Source organism: Penicillium malachiteum (genome assembly GCF_028827825.1).
Source record: "Penicillium malachiteum strain IBT 17515 chromosome Unknown utg000001l:1.0-8184562.0:1.0-8186909.0, whole genome shotgun sequence".
In the NCBI taxonomy this organism is placed as follows: Eukaryota; Fungi; Ascomycota; class Eurotiomycetes; order Eurotiales; family Aspergillaceae; genus Penicillium; species Penicillium malachiteum.
Genome location: NW_026643094.1, coordinates 6,110,696 through 6,131,251, shown reverse-complemented (window position 1 = coordinate 6,131,251; position 20,556 = coordinate 6,110,696). Strand labels below are relative to the sequence as shown.

General features: G+C 49.1%; 7 protein-coding genes across 7 annotated transcripts; 5 read left to right on the top strand and 2 right to left on the bottom strand.

Moving 5' to 3' along the window:
• Nucleotides 1-325: 325 nt before the first annotated feature.
• N7483_002290 (uncharacterized protein) lies at nucleotides 326-609 on the top strand (the record flags this gene model as incomplete). The annotated part of the gene is made up of 2 exons (XM_057085727.1): nucleotides 326-545; nucleotides 587-609. The coding sequence occupies 2 exons, from the start codon at nucleotides 326-328 to the stop codon at nucleotides 607-609; spliced, it is 243 nt and encodes an 80-aa protein (XP_056951876.1).
• A 1,903-nt stretch (nucleotides 610-2,512) lies between these two features.
• On the bottom strand, nucleotides 2,513-3,444 carry N7483_002289 (putative polyadenylation factor subunit CstF64; the record flags this gene model as incomplete). Its single annotated transcript, XM_057085726.1, has 2 exons — nucleotides 2,513-3,330; nucleotides 3,393-3,444. 2 exons carry the CDS (start codon nucleotides 3,442-3,444, stop codon nucleotides 2,513-2,515), a joined length of 870 nt encoding a protein of 289 aa, XP_056951875.1.
• A 170-nt stretch (nucleotides 3,445-3,614) lies between these two features.
• N7483_002288 (prohibitin subunit PHB2) lies at nucleotides 3,615-4,720 on the top strand (the record flags this gene model as incomplete). Its single annotated transcript, XM_057085725.1, has 4 exons — nucleotides 3,615-3,771; nucleotides 3,835-3,903; nucleotides 3,969-4,324; nucleotides 4,397-4,720. The coding sequence occupies 4 exons, from the start codon at nucleotides 3,615-3,617 to the stop codon at nucleotides 4,718-4,720; spliced, it is 906 nt and encodes a 301-aa protein (XP_056951874.1).
• A 769-nt stretch (nucleotides 4,721-5,489) lies between these two features.
• On the top strand, nucleotides 5,490-6,770 carry rmt2 (protein-arginine N5-methyltransferase; the record flags this gene model as incomplete). The annotated part of the gene is made up of 1 exon (XM_057085724.1): nucleotides 5,490-6,770. One exon carries the CDS (start codon nucleotides 5,490-5,492, stop codon nucleotides 6,768-6,770), a length of 1,281 nt encoding a protein of 426 aa, XP_056951873.1.
• A 154-nt stretch (nucleotides 6,771-6,924) lies between these two features.
• Nucleotides 6,925-10,603, bottom strand: N7483_002286 (putative DUF221 domain protein; the record flags this gene model as incomplete). The annotated part of the gene is made up of 2 exons (XM_057085723.1): nucleotides 6,925-10,375; nucleotides 10,437-10,603. 2 exons carry the CDS (start codon nucleotides 10,601-10,603, stop codon nucleotides 6,925-6,927), a joined length of 3,618 nt encoding a protein of 1,205 aa, XP_056951872.1.
• Nucleotides 10,604-11,622: 1,019 nt separating this feature from the next.
• On the top strand, nucleotides 11,623-15,313 carry N7483_002285 (MCM DNA helicase complex subunit MCM4; the record flags this gene model as incomplete). Its single annotated transcript, XM_057085722.1, is given in 7 exon segments — nucleotides 11,623-11,680; nucleotides 12,095-12,361; nucleotides 12,429-13,289; nucleotides 13,342-13,413; nucleotides 13,473-14,199; nucleotides 14,213-14,663; nucleotides 14,720-15,313. The coding sequence occupies 7 exon segments, from the start codon at nucleotides 11,623-11,625 to the stop codon at nucleotides 15,311-15,313; spliced, it is 3,030 nt and encodes a 1,009-aa protein (XP_056951871.1).
• A 2,292-nt stretch (nucleotides 15,314-17,605) lies between these two features.
• On the top strand, nucleotides 17,606-20,325 carry vtc4 (putative vacuolar transporter chaperone (Vtc4); the record flags this gene model as incomplete). The annotated part of the gene is made up of 4 exons (XM_057085721.1): nucleotides 17,606-17,610; nucleotides 17,752-18,214; nucleotides 18,299-19,845; nucleotides 19,917-20,325. 4 exons carry the CDS (start codon nucleotides 17,606-17,608, stop codon nucleotides 20,323-20,325), a joined length of 2,424 nt encoding a protein of 807 aa, XP_056951870.1.
• Between the last annotated feature and the right edge of the window lie 231 nt (nucleotides 20,326-20,556).

Genomic DNA, 20,556 nt, shown 5'->3' with positions numbered 1-20,556 from the left:
GAACAAATGGTCAAAGACCAGGTTGTTCAAGGCAGGTTGTTGGATTGGCTGTTCCATCAAAACATCAACAAAAATCATCAGATTTATCAAGATTTAATCATCCTTGACTTACAGGTTGGCCTTTTTGATGGCCGCGGCACGCTCCACAGAAAAAATGCAATAAAGCATGCGCTTATTGCTGGTTTTTGGTGGCTGTGGATAACGTGGGGGAGAGAAAAGAAAGGAGGAAGAAGAAGAAGAGAGGGGGGGGGCTTTTGTTTATGTTTGACCAGGCTACGATTACTCGTTTTGGAAAGTTACCAGCCGCAATCGACGATGAGTCGTGATGGTCGAGCCACGCGGCTCGGCGCCGGCGAGGCTGGAGGGCAACCTGGTCAAGCCGCGGGCGGCTGAAGACCCCCAAGATCACTTGACCAAGCTGCGGCTGGAGACCCCCAAGATTGCTCGACCAAGCCGCAGCTGGACACGAACGAGACAGACGGCGATGAGGGCACTCTACCCTAGCATAGCTCGGTCACGATATAACATGAACATGCAGCGAGGAGGTACCTGGGAGCTAACATCAATTAAATGTCATTTGAGCAAGATGGAGCTCATATTGCGGCTTAAATGAGCTTCAAGTGTTTAATTAAGCACCAACAAATCACCAAGATATCAAAGAAATACTACTAGTACTACGGCTCAATGTTAGCTTTGAAGTCTTTAACATTTGCCTGCATACCAACTATGGATGGAGATATGGTTCGTTGTTAAACCTGCATGATCTCGGATTCCGGTAGGAGCATAATAATGCTTTTTAAAGAGACTGGGCCAGACAAAGGCATGTTTGCATTGAAGTACAAAGAATTGCACCTGAGATATCATTGACAATGCATACTACAAGTAGGAAGCACTTGCAATACGCAATGTAGCGGAATAGGTATTCATGACTGATTTATTGTTAAGAAATCATGGACAGATAGATAGTTCAAAGGAGTGATTCTTTCGTACCAGTAGGGCCTCATCATCTTTTAGCTTTGCTTTGGAAAACAGATTATCAAGTTCTCAGGGCTTTGAAATCACGTGCGGCAGCATAAAGCTGTTCCAAGGCTGTCCGCAGGATATTCAACTTTGCAGGGCTTTGATATCACGTGAGAGGTGTCCCGGCTGAATGATGGCCAACTTTGCAGGGCTTTGACGTCACGTGCTGTGACATGAGCTGTTTCGTGTCCATATGGTGGTTTGTTTCTAACCATCAACAGCTTTGACAACCTTAATGGTCCCACTCACCCATGTGCGCTTTTCCCCAATTCTGAGTAATAACGCCTGATTGCATAACACTGTCGATGAGTGTAGCCTCTTTCAGTATCTCCCCTTCCCTGTCTTCAATCGCAGATAAGAGAGATAGTGTTCTTCTTGCAAGCAATTGCAATAGTGACACTCAGCATGACTGCCGCTGCTGGTGAGAGGTCATTGAGTCTTTGGCGCGGGTGAAACCCCATGGTCTTTCCTCTTGTAGCCCTCAGGTCTTGTTTCGCATTCATAGGGATTATAGGCAGCCCAGCCGAATTGATGACATGCAATTCATCCCTTCAGACATTTCTCATCTGCTGTGCTGTCTTGTTTTTTGTTTCTGGGATGGAGTGAGTCAGAACGAGAGCAACTCGAGACAGCAGTCACTCGGGACGGAAGACATTCGGAATAGGAGTGCCTCGGAATGGCAGCCATTCGGGATAGGAGTGGCTCCCGAGATGAGAGATATTCAAGACAGGAGTCTGAGCGACTCGGGTCTGCAGAAATTCCGGGTGGGAGCCCAGATTCCCCGTGGATTGAGTTGTGCCTTTGGTCCGGATCTCTCGTTTTGGTGTTGGGTTTTTGTTAGGCTAGGTAATTCCCCTTTATATCTTTGAGCCGGCAATTTGATTTGCCTTGCGAGGAAGTTCAATGCTTTTTTCACCTTTCCGCCCTCAGGAAGACTCTCTGGTTGTCAAAGATGTACTACCCATACTGGACAAGGTGCAAGTCCAGTAATTTGAGAGTACTTCCTCAGTTTTTATCGACTGGGGCGGGATGCCTGCATGTAGTTTCTCGGTAAGTTTCCCTAGGGATGAGGAGTCCTTCATGGGGTGGTAGACACCTCTCAGCGATTTTCCGTGTCCTTTTTACACAGCATGTGGCTGGCATTGTCCATTCACTATGTTAGAGGTCAATCTGGTCAATCTGATCAATATTCGTAGGCTCAACCCAAAGGGTATAAGTGGGAGCATCGAGTAAATTAGGTATATGCATTTCCATAATGGTTCTATGCTTTCAAAGAGAAAAAAATTTGATTTCCTGTTTTAGAATTACAGCCCGGAAGAGCTGACATGCAATTGGTCCTAATAAAAAGATTGAACTCCATGCGCCATCCATCGCCACGTAAAAAGAACTATGAAGCATGAATGAAAAAGGAAGAGGAAGAAAAAAGGCCACATGAATTCGAGCCGCGGCGCAGATGCAGAATATTGATTTTCAAGTGGTCTGTCACGTGCCATTACCTCATACCACCTTGCATCAGTTGCTGACGGAGCATCATGATTTGATTGCGTTCCATTGGGGGCAGTGCGTCGATAGCAGCTTGCGGCATAGCCAATACCTGCTGTAGGAGCTCTTCTTGGCCAGCTACAGGCTGGGGAGCTGCAGCTTGTGGAGGTGGCGGTGCGAACGGCGTGGCAGCAACGGGTGGAGTAGATATCTGACCAGGAACACCATATTGCTGGTACTGATTGTGTGCTGCCGGCTGAGGCTGGGCAGCCTGCTCAACAATGGATCCGAGAAGTTGGTATTCAACCAGATTCATGAGGAGTAGCGCCTGGAAAATAGCGTACGCGAGTTGTGGCGCTTGACGCAGAAGCTCAGTTGCGCGGGCCGGATCGGCCACTGCAAGGGATTTCATCTGGGTGAGGACGTCGAGGAGCTGGTTTGGAGGGAGAGAGGCGAGAGTGTGGGAGATGGCGTTGGGGCAGTCGAGATGAGGTGGGACTTCGACACCTGGGGGCAGAGGAGGCAGTGGCGCAGCACCAGGAATCTGCTGCATCTGCTGTGTGGGGTCCTGTGTCGGTTGCGATTCTTGGGGATAGTCTGTGGGTATCGAATCCTTCTCATTGTTATGAGGCCAGTCGACTCGGATCTTGCGACCCATGATCTCGTAGTCATTTAGATTGCGAACAGCTGACGCTGCGGCGTCGGCGTCGGCAAAGTCTGCAAATCCGTATCCTTTCGGCTTTCCAGTCTCTGGGTTCATCATTAACCGGAACTTGGTAACGGTTCCAGCGGTGCTGAGGATGTCTTTGACTTGCTCCTCAGTGAGGTCTGCGGAGATGATCAGTAAGTGACAGGAATATTGATGTATTGACGGATCCAACTAGACATACTGTAGGGAATGTTCCCTAGGAACACGCTTTTTCCCGTGCGATCGGGCGCCATGGTTGCAATAAGATGATGTAGAGAGAAGCGTAAAGGTTGGAGGAGCAGTTGAGTTGAAAGAAGGAAGATATTCTGCCGGACTTTGCTCCTACCGCCTACCTATGCATCTTCTTCGGACGTCCCGTCTTCACTCACACCCTACAAACCACCTCTTCTCTAACTTTCACATCATGTCTCAGAATCAACGAGAGGCTTGGGAGCGCGTACAGCTTATGCTGCAGCGACGCAAGGGTAATATCCCAGGTGGTGGTCGCGGTGGTATGGGGTTGGCCGGTCTTGTCCTGCTTGGAGCCGGTACCTGGGCTATCTCGAACTCGCTCTTCAATGGTATGGTCATATGATGAATACATTATGCCGGGGCCCAATATCTTTTCTAACGGCTTTCTTTAGTTGACGGTGGTCATCGCGCTATCAAGTACTCAAGATTCAGTGGTGTGCGGAAGGAGATCTACAGTGAAGGTGAGGACTGAGGACTGACCTCCGACGGTGCTTAGAGCTCAAGACTAATCTTGCCGGTTGTATAGGAACCCATTTCCGAATTCCCTGGGTCGAGACCCCGATTATCTATGATGTCCGCGCTAAGCCGCGCAACATTGCTTCCTTGACTGGAACCAAGGACTTGCAGATGGTGAACATTACTTGCCGTGTGCTGTCCCGGCCCCGCGTGGATGCTCTGCCGCAGATCTATCGTACACTTGGTGGAGACTTCGATGAGCGTGTGCTCCCCTCGATTGTTAACGAGGTCCTGAAGAGTGTTGTGGCCCAGTTCAACGCCAGCCAACTGATCACTCAACGTGAGAATGTTGCCCGCCTGGTCCGTGAGAACTTGGCCCGCCGTGCCGCCCGCTTCAACATTGCCCTTGACGATGTTTCCTTGACTGTAAGTTTCGTCGGACTCTCATAAGCATGTCATTTCATTCGGGCCAAACGCTTACACACATTCTCTCCACAGCACCTCACTTTCTCTCCCGAATTTACCGCTGCCGTCGAGGCTAAGCAAGTAGCCCAACAAGATGCCCAGCGTGCAGCCTTCGTGGTCGACAAGGCTCGCCAGGAGAAGCAGGCTTTCATTGTGCGCGCACAGGGTGAGGCTCGCTCTGCTGAGCTGATTGGAGATGCTATCAAGAAGAGCAAGAGCTACATCGAGCTGCGCAAGATCGAGAACGCCCGTCACATTGCTCAGATCATCCAAGAGAACGGTGGCAAGAACAAGCTTTACCTTGATGCGCAGGGTCTCGGACTGAATGTCAACGCGCCTAGCGAGGAAAGCAAATAACTACATTAATTCGGGCGCCGGGGTGGAGAAATATCTGTACAAATAGCTTTATTAGGAGCATCCGAATGCGGTCTCTTCTCTTTATTTGATTGACCTCTCCGATTTCTAAGTAGAATTCGTAAATCGTGATCTGCGCATTCAAATTTTTAGTATGTATTCCACTTTTCCAAGTTGAGTACCAGTTGACCACCCAGGCTTAGGCACCGGTGGACCTTCAAGTTCCAAGACTCGTCGGATCTCATGTGCAATTAATGCAGGTCCTCACTGGCAATATATCGCTAGGGACCTACCTAGGTATGTAGTACATACCCAAGTGCTAGTAGTAGTACTATTCAACATTTGAATGTTCCAAGTTCAAACATTGAATGTTCTAGTTCTACTCAAGTAGTACTATGTAACCTGAACAGGTACCAGAAGTTGACGAGTCTATGTACTCCGTACTAGTAAAATATACCTAACCTTCCAAGGTTGGAATATACATCCTCCGTGGCATGATATATTTTCCTAGTAGTAAGCGCCGCGGCGGGGACGAAGGCGGCGAGCGGAGCTCCACCAACTTTTTTTTATTTTTTATCGTACAACTATTAACTTCAAGTTCAACTTGGACATTTATTCTACGGGAAATCCAGATTTTCTGGGTAAGTACCTTTTAAGTCACTCTATGCCCAATATTACTCGAAGCGCTTTACTACGAATACTATATAACCCGGCGGAGTGGAAGTTATAGCCGTGAGATTGAGCTAACACCCCGCCAGAAAATCAGATCAAAATGACCGACCCCACTACAAACGAATTCTCAGAATTCTCAATCACCCAAATCGATGTCGACCTTGATGTCCAAGAGATTCTCCTCGCCGCCTCCCAACATGATATCCCTAAGCTGCGCCGCCTAGTACGCACACCATCTGCGCATGCGGACGGCGCCAATGTCAAAGACCCAGAGACCGGCTACACACCCCTCCACTCTGCCATTGCAGCATGCGAGCCCGAGGATGCGGAGGAAACCAACGGCGTAAACGGCGCACCAGCGAATGGCGACGAGCCCGATGCGAACGCCGAGACTCTGAAGACTGGTGCTGAGACTGTGAGGTTTCTTTTGCAGGAGGGCGCTATCTGGAATGATCTTGATAACAACGATGAGACACCTGGATGTCTTGCAAGGAGAATCGGAGCGATTGAAATTTACGAGATGCTTGTTGATGCTGGAGTGAGAGCGGAGATGCTGCTCGGTCGATTGGAGGGATACGGACTCTTGTCCGATGGGGAAGATGAGGAGGACGAGCAAGAGGAAGAAGGTGCAGACGAGAATGAAGCCGTGCCCGAACTTGTCGACGCTACCGAAGCAGACGTTGCCACTGTTACGACAACTGGAGAGAGACTTGCAAACCCCGAAGTGTCGAACCCCGGATACCTGGATTCATCGCTGAATATCACAAGAGATCGAATCTTGGATTCGGATCAGAATGGTGTGATGATGGGATGGGAGACTTCTATCATGCAGAAGTCTGCGCAAAAACTCTTACCGCGCCCTGGTCTCAAGGTGCTCAATGTTGGTCATGGCATGGGCATTGTGGACGGGTTCTTCCAGGAGCAGAGCCCCGCAGCGCACCATATCATCGAAGCGCATCCAGATGTTGTTGCAGAGATGAAGCGCAAGGGCTGGGATACCAAGCCTGGTGTTGTGATTCATGAAGGTCGTTGGCAGGATATTCTCCCTGGACTCGTTGGAAACGGGGAGACCTTTGATGCGATTTACTATGATACTTTTGCTGAGTCGTATTCCGATTTCCGGGATTTCTTTTCAGAACAGGTCATTGGCTTGTTGGAGCAGGATGGCAAGTGGGGATACTTCAACGGCATGGGGGCCGATCGCCAAATCTCATATGATGTCTACCAGAAGGTTGCGGAGATGGACCTCTTTGAGGCCGGATTTGATATTGAGTGGGAGGATATTTCGGTGCCTAAGTTGGATGGTGAGTGGGAGGGTGTAAGGAGAGCTTACTGGGTTGTGGATAATTACCGGTTGCCTTTATGTCGCTTTATGGACTAGAGAAAACTGCGGAGGACTATATAACCAAAGGATATACAAATCCCTTTTTGGGAAGAACGAATTTAGCTCTATGAACAAAGATATGCCACCATTGAAGATAATTTACAAGAAAAGGAATAGAAGGAAATCCAGAGGCGCCTGTAAAATGCATTTCTCATAGTTGAATGAGGTCCACTTCTGAGAAGTCTGGTGGGCTGCGGCTGAAGATCGTTCGGCATTTACCATCCAGTGCTTGGTACTCGTTGCTGATCCAGATATGTTTACTGAATCGTTGTGTTCTGTAGACCTCATCGTCACTGACACCGATATCATCTCGTGGAATCCATATAACTGGCCTTTTGGCCCGGAGAGCTTCGTGTTGGAATGCGCGCTGTACCAGTTGATCGCGTTCGTCGGGTGTCAAATCCTCCAATTCATCATGAAGACCAGAGAATAAAGAATGACCTAGAGTTTTTGCTGGTAGACCTTGATTTTCGGCATCATGCATAGCGTCATGTGCCATCTTCTCTCTAAGAGACTTTGTTGTGGGAAGAGAGCTCGATGAGTTCACCCCAAAGAATTTAGACCGTCTGTTTGGCGATCGGGAGGCCCAAGATGGTCGTTTGTCCCCAAACTTAGGCGTCGACAAATGATCACGAGAGGCATTCGGCTTGCGATCTTCCTGGTTGCTCTCTAGACTTCTAAGCTCAATATCCCGATCTTGCTGAAACTCCTCGTGCTGAGGCTGAGGAATGCCGTGGTCCACGGGTCCCTTTTCTTCCTCATCTTCATCCAAAGGAAGTCCAAGTCGAGCATGTTGAGCACGCTTAAACTCCTCATCCCGACGAATTGCGTCGTCTTCTAAAGTGACAGGTATATACCTGATGAGAGGTCCGAATGCGTTAGCAAGGAGGACTTGATAGACAACCGTTAGAGCTAGAACGAAAATCATAACAATGCCCTGGCCTTTGGCAGATGTATGCCCATGTTGATCTTGCACCAAGAAGAACATGGCAATTAGGGAGGCCTCCATGAAATAGACACCTGTGAAGAGCTGATTGATAGCTCGTGGGAAAAGAAGACCACCCGTATCGAAACGAAATTTGGTGACATAGAGCGTATTGTAGCGATAGACAAACCAGAAAAGACCGAAAGTAATGACGTTGAATACAAGGATAAGAGGCGCGATCACACAGTAGATCATACCGATAGACGCGAGTGTTGTGTACACAGGAAAGAAGGAACCCCATTGCATCTGATTCAAGTTTGTTGTGCGAGCCCACTTCTTTCTGGCGGTCTTATCGAGGATCGGGGCGAGGATGAACCAGCTGATTAGACCGAATATTTGCACAAGGGCTCCTGCACTAACCGACATGGCTTGCAGAATCATGTATGAGAAAAAGTAGTTGCTTGATTTTGGGATATTGTCCGCAAGAAGATCTGCCCAGTTCGTCACATCCGTGGCATTGTCAATGATAGTCGAGAAGCTGGATGCAATTGTGACAACCAAGAACAGCTGGACGAATAGGAAGGCAAAATAGTAGTTTTGGACAGTGAGTTCCACGGCCATACCAGTATGCACACCCTGCTTCCTGCTTAAAAACCGTAGTAGTAGAGGAAGTAGTGCCATAAGAATCGCAAGACAGAGTGCTGGTAGCACACCTTGGATTGCTGAAATGAACCAAGAAGGTAGCTTACTTATCCAGGATAGCCACGAGAATGCGCCTTCGAGGTAAGAGAGCTGAGATAATAAGCCTGTAAAAGCAACAGGAAATGCCCAACCAACTACCATTGCACAAACAATGATAATAATTCCGATTGTGCGCAGATACCGTTCCCACCATTTGAGGGACATATTATCCCATATAACATCATCAGGTGAGATCTCTACAATCCGTGGAGCCATCTGTTTTGGGAGATGATGAGCCACAGACTGACAGGCCATGTGAGCGGCCACCTGATGGTTGAATTGAATAAACGCCGAATTCATTAACGGAAATCGTTCAGGATGTTGCTGGTCGATCTCGATTTCCAAGTTCAACCGAGCAAGTTCTTTCCGACAATAGTCGATTGTATCAACTTTTTTGCCAATAAGCCAGATTGTAGGCCATTTGCTCCATTTGAATAAAGGAAGACGCCAGGTATCTCTGTCTTTGGGGCGAATATATTTCTTCCACAGCGGTTCTCCATAATCCTCGTTGTCGAATGCTTCGTTGTAGGAGATTGGATATTGTTCTCCCTCCATCTTGTCTCCTTCTTTGCGATTTTTCGACTCGTGACCCTTCTCGTCACAGGGTTGCGTAGAAGGTAGACGATCCACATCAATAGGGGTATCGGGTGCGGTGAGAGGATGTTCATCAGTCTCTGGATCATTTTTAGTGTGTTTTGAGTAGGATGAGCCACGAGACCTCCAAAACGGCCGCGTGGGAGGAGTTCGATGATCGCGGCACATAGAACCTTTGCTCTGTTTGGGCTCTGGTATTTGAGGCATCGGGGCGGACGATGGGTATTCAGTGTCAGCAGAATTCGAAAGAGATAGGTCCTCATTTCCTGGAGGGGTAATTTGGCGAGATGGTAATTCATTATCAATTGCGGCCACCAGGCCTCTGTTTTGCGTGAAAGTATTATCAAAACCACCTTCCACTTTTTTTAAACCGCCTAGAACGGTTTTACCCAATTTTCCAACTCCCATACCAACTGCGCCAGCCGCTGCAAGGGCAGGGTCAAATACCCTGGTACGGGACGCATTAGAAGTTTGTCGCTGATGGCTGTCCGGATTACGATGTAGAGCTTCATCCAATGTTTGTACCTGGTGAGGGTTGCCAGAGCTTACACCAGCGTCCATGGCCATCTGAGAAGCACGCTGGTCTGTAGCCATTTTCTCTCGATCTTCACTGCTGAGCTTTCCTTTGGCCCCTTTACTCTTGCGCTCTGATTTTAACTGCTTCAGTTGCGCCTCTTTGCACTGGGCAATCAGTGAAGTCTCAGCAGATTCGAGTTTCAGGGCCACCTTATTCCGCTGTTTCACTTTTTCGTTCAATTCATCGAAGTTGCGATTGATCCAAATATTGCGGATTCCACCTGGGAAAACGTCGAAGAGGTTATCTAGAGCTTCAACTTCAAGCCACTCAGGTGGAATAGCGGTAACAAGCACTGTAGTTGCAGAGGCGCGCAGTCGATGTTGTGGCGATGTCATATACGCCTGACGTAGGCGGATATAGCCTCGCAATTCATCAAAGAATATTGCGCAAATCCACACCACAACAATGATGGCCATAACCAGATGAGCCCAATAGCGGTGGGTATTCTCGGGTTTGATATTCCCCCACGCCAATTGATCCAGGCCACTGACATTCCACTGAGAACCATTGTGACCGTTTGTGTAGGTTTTGCCTTTCCCGTCCACTCTGTTGATAGGGAGTAGGACAGGAAGGAGGAGGAGAGCAAGCGGTACGAAGATCTTCAACAGCATGCGCAGATAACGCAGAAAGAAATATGCATCTAAACCGCTTTTTTGGATAAACTCCGCACTTGAGGTCCGGAAGACCGGGCCGATCCAGCGAAAGAGACCAGGGGGCGATGGTGATGTACGTTCTCGATCTGGAACAAGGTATGTGCGTGGTTGACTGATATAATGGTCAGCTGAGATGTCTGTACATCCTCCAGGGGAATATATTGTAGACCTACTAAATGCGAGTCAATTTACCCTTGAGTATCATGAAAAGAAGGAACTCAACCCCAAACACGATTAAGGCCGTCGCCAGCGAGGCCAGAAAACTGGAAAGTGATTCACCCTGGTCTGCCTTTCCATGCCCACCCGCATGGTCCAAGGCTTCCACGAGAGCGTTTGTCATGGTAAAATAGATAAGAAACGGAGATTGGAGAATTGAAAGACGAAAAAATAAGGCGCGATGGGGGGTATCAAATGAGAATACTGAGCCCGAAAAGTCGGGGGAATCTCCCTGGTCAGTAGTATGCGTTGCGCTACTATCGAGGATTTTTGGAATAGTCTTCCAGGAGCAAGGGCGTTTGAATGGATAAAGTGAACATGACCAGGGTCATGTGCTAGAAGTAGCCTCCAAGAAGAGAACAATGGGGAAAAAGCAAGTGAAGAAAATAGATCATCAAAGGACTAAGTGAATCAGAGTGGGGACAAGCTCTACAGCTTCCAAGGCTGGTGTCCCACCCGTATTGTAGTTCTCGTGGATGGTTGCACAATGACCGAAGTGGCTGATGATTATGACTACCGCCAGGGAAAGTCGCAGCTTTTCACCAAATCAAAGGAACAGGGATGGTTGAAAAGGTTGCGGGTATGCCGATCGCTTGTGGAATGACATAAAGCGCCTAGTGAAACAGCCAAGTAGATCTCGACGACCTCTGAGAGATTGCAGGACGGTTCTAGTATGAGTTGTCTGTTGGTTCTTTTGTAGTTCCGCAAAGCAAAAATAAATTGTTTCACCTTGGAAGAAATGGCGACGAGCACTCTGTCAAGGGACCTTGTTTTGGAAACCAACGAGCCCACTCTCTCCACTGGAGTGTAAACACCAGGACCCTCGAGAAAAGGGGATGCGTTGTTGATTGGCCCGATTATCCTGTGGCGGTGCGAATGAGCGTTAGAATGGCAAATGTTTCCTGGCACCGCCACCCTTTGACCCTCTCAAGACCCTGTTTAGGGCTGGAGCTATCCCTTTCCGAGGTAAAGTTGGATACTAGTGAAGTTTAGCGGAGAAATAGTGGAACCAGATTGATTGCAGAGTCCGTTACCTGCGACGCTCACTGGGCTGAAACGCGTTGGTGAATGAGTGGAAGTCCTAGTAGGAAGTTGAGATATGGTGGCACATACAACTTGAGATACTTGGAATAGCACTCAGGAATGGCATACAAAGGCATCCTCATCTGGCAGGCGCGTCGGCTTCTCGATGCTATCTCAGGTATGACGATGATCTATTCCCGATCCGGATAGGATCGCTGCAGGGTCATTCTGCCGCCAGACACAGCGCGTATTGAGGCGGTAAGGATCAATGGAAGGCGGTATCTTGGCGGAATTGGGGCCTTAAAAATAGGGCATCAAAAAGTCCCAAAGGGGTTAGGTGCCATACATTGAGCTTATATAATCACTACGCGTCTTAAATTGCAAATCTGGCCAATCAGAAACCGGCCAGGAACGCGACCGCGTTCTTACTTGCAGACGCGTCTTGATTTTCAATTTATCCTAATTCGACAATTTTGCTCTCCCTTCTTTCCACACCTCTAATTCTAATCTTCCCCTATCACCACCCACCACAAAACCCCTCCCCACATCTAATTCTTCCTACACACTTCATAATGTCTTCACCGGCAAACAGGAGAGGTCGTTCTTCGAACCAACCGACCTCATCGCCGGCCTCTTCACACTTTCGTGAACCCCCAAGCAGCCCAACCCAGGCGACCCCCCCGCGCTGCCAGACGCTTGGCGGCCGAGCGAAATGTTCCGTCGTCTTCGCCTATGTTTTTCCAGTCATCACCATCCCGAAGCAATCAAGACCCGGAAACTCCAGATGTTCGTATGGCGGAAGCTAGCTCAACTGTCGACGATGGCGAGCGAACTCCCCGTGCGGGCGCAGGCATTCGAGGTATGGATCCATATCGAAGAAAAAAATTAGGTCTCATAAAAAAAATTGAAGCTCACAAATTCTATAGACTCCTCCCCTATCAATTATATTCCAAGCTCTAGTCCAACCAGGGGCTTTGGCCGATCAGATATTCGTTCCGACATTAGATCCGACGCTCACAGCGTAAGCAGCGGTTTATTCGTCTCGCCCAGTGGCGGCAATGGCCGTCGATCTGCTCCTCGTCGAAGTGATCTCCACTCCGGTGGCTTTGGATCGACTCCCTCACGCCGGAACCGAATTTTCGTTGGTCCAGACGGACTTCCCTCTGGCGACAATGTCCTCCGTTCCGATGCTACTTTCTCAAATATCAATCCAGGCACTTCCGAAGCAGAGGCCATGGCAGGAAACTCTTCTCGTGTCATCTGGGGTACCAACATCTCAATTCAAGATTCCATGTCCGCCTTCAAGAATTTCTTGTACAACTTCGCCACAAAATACCGTCTGTGGGCCGACGGTGCGTCCGAGGATGAGACTCGTATTCTGGGAAGCGGAGCCGAGAAGCGTGAATACATTACCATGCTGAACGACATGCGCCGACTTGGTGTGACGACCTTCAACCTCGATGCCAGAAACCTCAAATCGTACCCTCTTACGCAGAAGTTGTGGCACCAACTGCTTGCCTATCCTCAAGAAATCATTCCCTTGATGGATCAGACAGTGAAGGATGTGATGGTTGATTTGGCTTTGAAGGAGATGGATGTTCTGCGTTCCGAAAGCCAACGTGGAGCCCAAGGACGGGACCGCCGTGGCCACTCTATTCTTACCTCGGACGTAGTAGCACCTCAGGGTGATGTGCCTGATCTGGTTGGCGAAGTTGAAGCCATGTCCTACAAAGTCCTTCCATTTGGACTGGATGAAACCGTGAACATGAGAGATCTTGACCCAGCTGGTATGTGAAAATGGATATTCCTGCTATCGACAATCCGCTAACCCGTAATTAGACATGGATAAGCTGGTTAGCATCAAGGGTTTGGTGATCCGAACTACGCCTATTATTCCTGACATGAAGGAGGGTAAGAGACCAATATTTTCCTGTTCCATGATTATGATCCCAAACTAATTTACGCTTTAGCTTTCTTCCGTTGCAACTTCTGCAGCTTCGGTGTCCAAGTTGACATTGATCGAGGCCGTATCCAAGAACCCACAGTTTGCCCTCGCGACACGTGTAAATCGAAGAACTCGATGCAGCTGCTCCACAACCGCTGCTCTTTCTCCGATAAGCAGGTTATCAAGCTCCAGGAAACCCCCGACAATGTTCCCGATGGTCAGACTCCCCACTCTGTTTCTCTTTGTGTGTATGATGAACTCGTGGACGTCTGCAAAGCTGGTGACCGCGTTGAGGTGACTGGTATTTTCCGCTGCAACCCCATGCGCGTCAGTGCTCGTCAGCGTTCCCAGAAGGCCCTCTTCAAGACCTATATCGATGTTCTTCATGTCCAAAAGGTGGACCGCAAGAAGATGGGTATCGACCTTTCAACTGTTGAACAGACTATGTCCGACCAGGCGGCGGAGGCAGACCAAGCTCGCAAGATTTCTGCCGAGGAGGAGGAGAAGATCAAGTTGACTGCCTCTCGTCCTGATGTGTACGAACTTCTTTCTCGATCTCTGGCTCCTAGTATTTATGAGGCAGATGATGTCAAGAAGGGTATCTTGCTTCAGCTATTCGGTGGTACCAATAAGACCTTCCAAAAAGGTGGAAACCCTCGCTACCGTGGAGATATTAACATTCTTCTATGTGGTGACCCTTCAACCGCCAAATCTCAGCTGTTGCGTTATGTTCACAAGATTGCCCCCCCGCGGTGTTTACACCAGTGGTAAGGGTTCCTCCGCTGTAGGTCTCACAGCCTACGTGACTCGTGATCCAGAGACCCGCCAGATGGTATTGGAGTCTGGTGCGTTGGTCTTGTCCGACGGTGGCACTTGCTGCATTGATGAGTTTGACAAGATGAACGAAGCCACCCGATCTGTTCTTCACGAAGTGATGGAGCAGCAGACCGTATCCATTGCCAAGGCGGGTATTATCACCACCCTCAATGCCCGGACATCAATTTTGGCATCCGCCAACCCTATTGGCAGTCGTTATAACCCCAAACTGCCAGTGCCCCAGAACATTGACCTGCCTCCTACATTGCTCTCACGTTTCGATCTTGTTTACCTGGTTTTGGACCGTGTGGACGAGTCTGAGGATCGTCGATTGGCCAAGCATTTGGTCGGCATGTACTTGGAAGATACCCCGGAGAATGCAAGCTCAGAGGAGATCCTGGTAAGGCTTTCCCCCCAATCTTTACATTCTGTGCTTTTCACTAATCACTCGCCTAGCCTATCGAGTTCCTTACTGCCTACATCACCTACGCCAAAACCCAGATTCACCCTGTTCTGACACCCGCGGCTGGTACCGCACTGGCAGACGCCTACGTTGCTATGCGCCAGCTGGGTGATGACATTCGAGCTACCGAGCGCCGTATCACCGCGACTACCCGACAACTGGAATCTATGATCCGTTTGTCCGAGGCACACGCTCGTATGCGTCTTTCACCAGAAGTGACCACTGCAGACGTAGAAGAAGCCGTGCGATTGATCCGTTCCGCTATCAAGCAGGCTGCTACTGATGCTCGCACCGGTCTGATTGATATGGGCTTGCTCACCGAAGGTACCAGTGCCAGTGAACGTCGCCTGCGCGAAGACCTCAAGAAGGCGGTATTGGACCGTCTAGAAGAGCGCGGTGGTGTGAACAATGGCTCGGTGCGATGGACGGAGTTGTACCGCGACATGGTCGAAAATACTAGTGGTATCCAGCTGGAGCATCAACAGTTCAATGAGGCGGTTCGTGCGCTTGAGATTGAGGGGGCTGTGAACATCTCAGGCGAGGGCCCCCGGCGAAGCATCCGCCGGGCAGCAATGGGAATGTCTTGAGAGGGGACCAAAGAGTGCGTGGATAGACCACGATGATTTCCTACGATGCAATGATTAACCGGGGCTGCATATTGATACATCAACCTTTTCTTGTCTTGTCATTTTATCTTTCTGTTAGATTCTCAGGCGTTGGGTGTTCGTGCCTGCATGTCTTCAATGTATCATCTGAATAATAATGCCTTCTCCAACTGCCACATGTGTAGGAGGTAGTCTTGTAGTGCCAGTGTTTACCTAGTCATAGTACATCATGTAGATGGATGCTCAGTACTCTGTACTACTAGTCACGGTCCACGGGTACTACGAGTAATTCATCCACGTGCACAGACATCTGGATGATTCAAGCCCACAGTTAGCACGTGCTCAATCTCTGGACATCCGGAGTACCACCTGCTCCTAGTAAATAGTGGGTAGTGGCTGCCGGTGGCGTCAAGTAGATACTTACTAGTACTAACCTTGGAAACTACCAGTGGATACTAGTACCCTCCAGCCCTGGCGTAAATCATGATGTGGAGGTAGAGTACTCCGTAGTACCTATGTAGTATGAATCCTCCACGGTGTCAGTGGTGTGTGACTGCAGTACCCACTGCCACCTGGGCAGCCCTGGAGTGGCAGGTGATTTATGGATGCCCAGCCCTGGAGGTGTATACCTATATATCCAGGACTCGGACTGTGTCAATACTACATAGGCAACTCACACTGGCATGCACTGGCATGCACTGGCAGTCTACTAGGTACTACCTACCTAGTACCAACTCAGCCTTGGAAGTCACGGTGCTCATACTACTACTATCAGCGCTACTCCAGCCTGAGGGCCACTATTTAGCATGATATTGGTCACGGTATTCCTAGCCAATTTTTCAGATATTTAAATTGAATGGTTCTCAAATGTTTAACCTTGGGTTTTTATTGTGTATAGCTGCAGGAGTGCGCATATTGAAGTCAGGTGTGTGTATCGTGGACATGTCGCGTGAGCGCCTTCCTTTTCCGGCGACAGATTACCCGAGTTTCTGCCGCCTCCAGCACTTAAGGGCTCATGCATGTGTACTGCAGTGCCGATCACGATTCTCTCCCTTTAATCCTTTCGCGCTTCGTATACGCGAGCCATCTACTTTGTTTCATCTCGTCTCCACTCGGGACATCCGGTGTCGGTGGGCCATCGGGTAAGAGAGGGATACGGCCAGTCCCGACTCAAGCCCCATCTACAAGTTCCCACCTGAACGGCTCGGTTAATGCACCTAGAGCAACGTGCATCTGGTGTCAAGGACCGAGCAATATTAAGCTTTGTGCGATTGGTTGTAATTGCATCAGTTGGGACACGTATGATTATGCACTCCGTATTAGGGTGAGATTCTATCGGATATACGAATCAGGCAAGTTGTCGCGTGCCTCAGATTTTCTTTCTGGTTAATAGTCTCGATTGTATCCTCCTTCCAGAAACCATGGAAACTACCGATGTATTTTCGTAAAGGGAGGTCCCATTTTGCCTGAATTCGGAGCTGATTGCTCTTGGCAGATCCACCGGTGTGTTCTTTACCAAGCTGCACATGTGGGGTGTAGCCAATTACCGCGGGGCAATTTCGATATACCTTGCAGGGATTTAATGTAGTAACACGAACTCCCCCTTGAGAGAGAGGAATGTAGGTATCCTTGGCAGTGATAAGTAACCTCGAGGGGTAGGAGAGAGATCACAGGAGGTATGGTCAAGGATTTGTCTATTTACTATGAAATATGATATATGATATCTTCCAAGTAATTAATGCAAAAGAATCAAACGTTCCAAACTAAGCAATTAGCGTGGTCCAGATATCGCGCACGTGCGGGAGTGAGTGGTCACCATATCAGTGGGGTTTAGCTGAGTCAGGTCCTTGTGCAGGAGCTTTGACCAATCAAAGATTCAGATCATCACAGCTCGAAGACTGCACGTTTCCCAATGGTTGATGAATGAGAGTCCAGAGTGTGATCTAACTTGTCAATTCATGAAATTGACTAAGTAAAAACCATTTTAATACATATACCGGACGATTACCGAACTCATTATTCTTGATTTAGCCCCAAATCAGTTCAAATTTTTATTTTTATTTTCATTTTTGAATTTTCATTTTCTCTTGTACGGAGTTACCCATACATTAGATTACATACATCATTGTTCTCCGAGCGGGTCCTAGGAGAGCTAGACCGTTCTCGGGTCGATAAAGGCATTACGCCTTCCTCTTCTCTCTTTCGCTCTCTCGGTTCTCTCTTCTCTACCTTCCTTCCCCCCTCAACCCTGCTCCTTCAGGTCGACCACCCATCATGAGGTACGTAGTACCTTCCTACAATGCTCAATGCTTTGCGATCATCTTCCACTTTTTCCAAATCTCCTTATCTTATCCCTTACCTATGAGCGAGGATCACTCCCAGGAATGCTTCCCCGCATGATATACTGACCAATGTCCCAGGTTCGGCGAGCATCTCCAATCGTCTATGATTAGGGAGTACCATCCCTACTACATTGCATATGACGAGCTCAAGAAGGCCCTAAAGACCGATTACATCACTGAGCCAACTCCGGATGTCGCCAAACCGCCACGACGGGACTGGGCTGAGAATGATGAGAAGACCTTCGTCTCGTTGCTAGAAACCGAGCTGGAGAAGGTTTTCCTGTTCCAAAAGAGCAAGAGTGAAGAAATTGTCCAACGCATTAAGGAGAGTGAGACAGAGGTAGAGGATGTCGTTTCACGCCTGGACGACTCTGGCGCTCGCCGCCCTAGTGTGATCCGCCCGCCGCGGCCACCACCAACTGATGAGGACTTCTTGTTGCTTGAGCAAGTGCTTAGCGATATTATTGCGGATGTCCATGACTTGGCAAAATTTACCCAGCTCAATTACACTGGCTTCCAGAAGATCATCAAGAAGCATGATGTATGTCGAGTCTCCTCTCTCAATTGCTCAATTATGCTTGGGCGGTGATTTGGATTCGAGTAGCGAGTACTGACCTTGCACTAGAAACAAACAAAATGGTACCTGAAACCTGTGTTCGCGGCGCGCTTGAACGCCAAGCCATTCTTTAAGGACAACTACGATGCGTTCGTCGTGAAACTATCGAAGCTTTACGATTTGGTCCGCACCAAGGGTAACCCTGTCAAGGGTGACTCTGCAGCCGGTGGTTCCCAGCAAAACTTTGTGCGACAGACGACCAAGTACTGGGTGCACCGCGACAATATCACCGAATTGAAGCTCGTCATCCTCAAGCACCTGCCCGTTCTCGTTTTCAACGCCAGCAAGGACTTCGAAGAAAAGGACACCGCGATTTCCTCGATCTATTACGATAACCCGGACACCTGGGAACTATACCAGGGTCGTTTGAAGAAGACGGAGGGCGCCGAGGCTATTCGTCTACGGTGGTACGGTGGCATGGAGAGCGATCAGATTTTCGTGGAACGAAAGACTCATCGCGAGGATTGGACCGGAGAGAAGTCAGTCAAGGCCCGATTCTCATTGAAGGAGAAGAATGTCAACGCTTTCTTGGATGGTCGCATGACCGTCGAGCAAGTCTTTGATAAGATGCGCAAGGAGGGTAAGAAGAGCAAGTCGGAAATTGATGACTTGGAACAATTGGCGCGGGAAGTTCAATACCGCGTCATTACCCGTCGCCTGGTCCCTGTCACTCGAACCTTCTACCACCGTACAGCATTCCAGTTGCCTGGCGATGCGCGTGTGCGTATCTCTTTGGACACGGAATTGACTATGGTGAGAGAGGATAATTTGGATGCCCAATCTCGAGCTGGACCCAATTGGCGCCGAATGGACATTGGTGTCGACTTTCCCTTCTCCCAGCTACCCCCCGAGGATATTGATCGTTTCCCATATGCCGTGCTAGAGGTGAAGCTGCAGACCCAGGCTGGCCAGGAGCCGCCACAGTGGATTCGGGACTTGACTGCCAGTCATCTGGTGGAAGCTGTCCCCAAGTTCAGCAAGTTCATCCACGGAACAGCTACTCTCTTCCCCACACGTATCAACCTTCTTCCTTTCTGGTACCCGCAGATGGGCGTCGATATCCGCAAGCCTGTGACCCGGCGCTACGGTATTCAACGGCCACTGGCGAGCACCTCCATCTCTGCGAATGATGAAGACTCTGATGATGAGTACTCACCGGATACCCCTCAGCCCCCTTCCAATGGATTCTCCCGAGAGTCCACTGAAGAGCATCTCCTATTCACTGAGACCAATGGAAACGAATTAGATATTGAGGAACGTATCGCCGCCCAGCCACTTGCGGGAGACGAGGATTACCCACTGTATGACTCGGATGATGAGATTATGGACTCGGATGAGCTCGAGGAAGCTCGCCGTGTTGGAGGTGCCTACTATGCTGAACAGCTAGTTAAGCACTATCTTCGTAAGACAGGCCATTACGCAGTCCAAGGCCTGCTGGCTATTATTCCCCGTCCTCGACCAACTCAGCTGCCACCCGCTGAACAGCGTGGAATTGCTGTTTTACCTGGTACTCGCCGTACATTACAGCGCTTCCAGGCACCCCCTGGTAAACGTAAGTCTTTATTAGCCCTCTTGACTGTTCCATCTTTATTCTTTCCTTTGTATTCCTTTGTTTCCTTTTTACCAGTGCTAACTTTGCCCCAGGTATCTTTGTTCCTGTTCGTGTTGAACCCAAGGTGTACTTTGCTGCTGAGCGAACCTTCTTGTCCTGGCTAGAATTTGCCATTATCCTAGGTGGAATCGCTGCCGCTCTTCTGAACTTTGGCATTGACTCGATCTCTCTTGGGTCAGCTTGGGCATTCACCATTCTGGCCGCTGCTGCCCTGATCTACAGTCTGGTGCTTTATCTATGGCGCGTGGACAAGATCCGCAAGCGCCGCGATGTCAAGCGTGTCTACTATGAACGATGGGGACCCACAGTCCTTTCGATTGGTCTTGTTGCTATTGTTCTGGTGAACTTTGGTCTTCGCATCCGTGCAGGCGGCTTTATGGCTGGTAAAGACCAGCAGCCTGAGCCCCGTCATGGCGAGCTGTAAGTTGTGAATTTCTCTAGCGTGGTTTCTTGCTATCGTATTTTCAATTTCCATTGGCATATATGCAGTGATAATGGCTCCAGCTTGGGGCATTGTATCTACAGCGGCGTTCTTCTTTATTTTTCTATTTTTCTTTCTTCTTTCTTATTATCTCGGAAGCCTTTGGCGTTGGATCGGTGTACAGTTAAAATCCAAATAGGGTCAATGAACATACTCGATGACTATACACCTGCA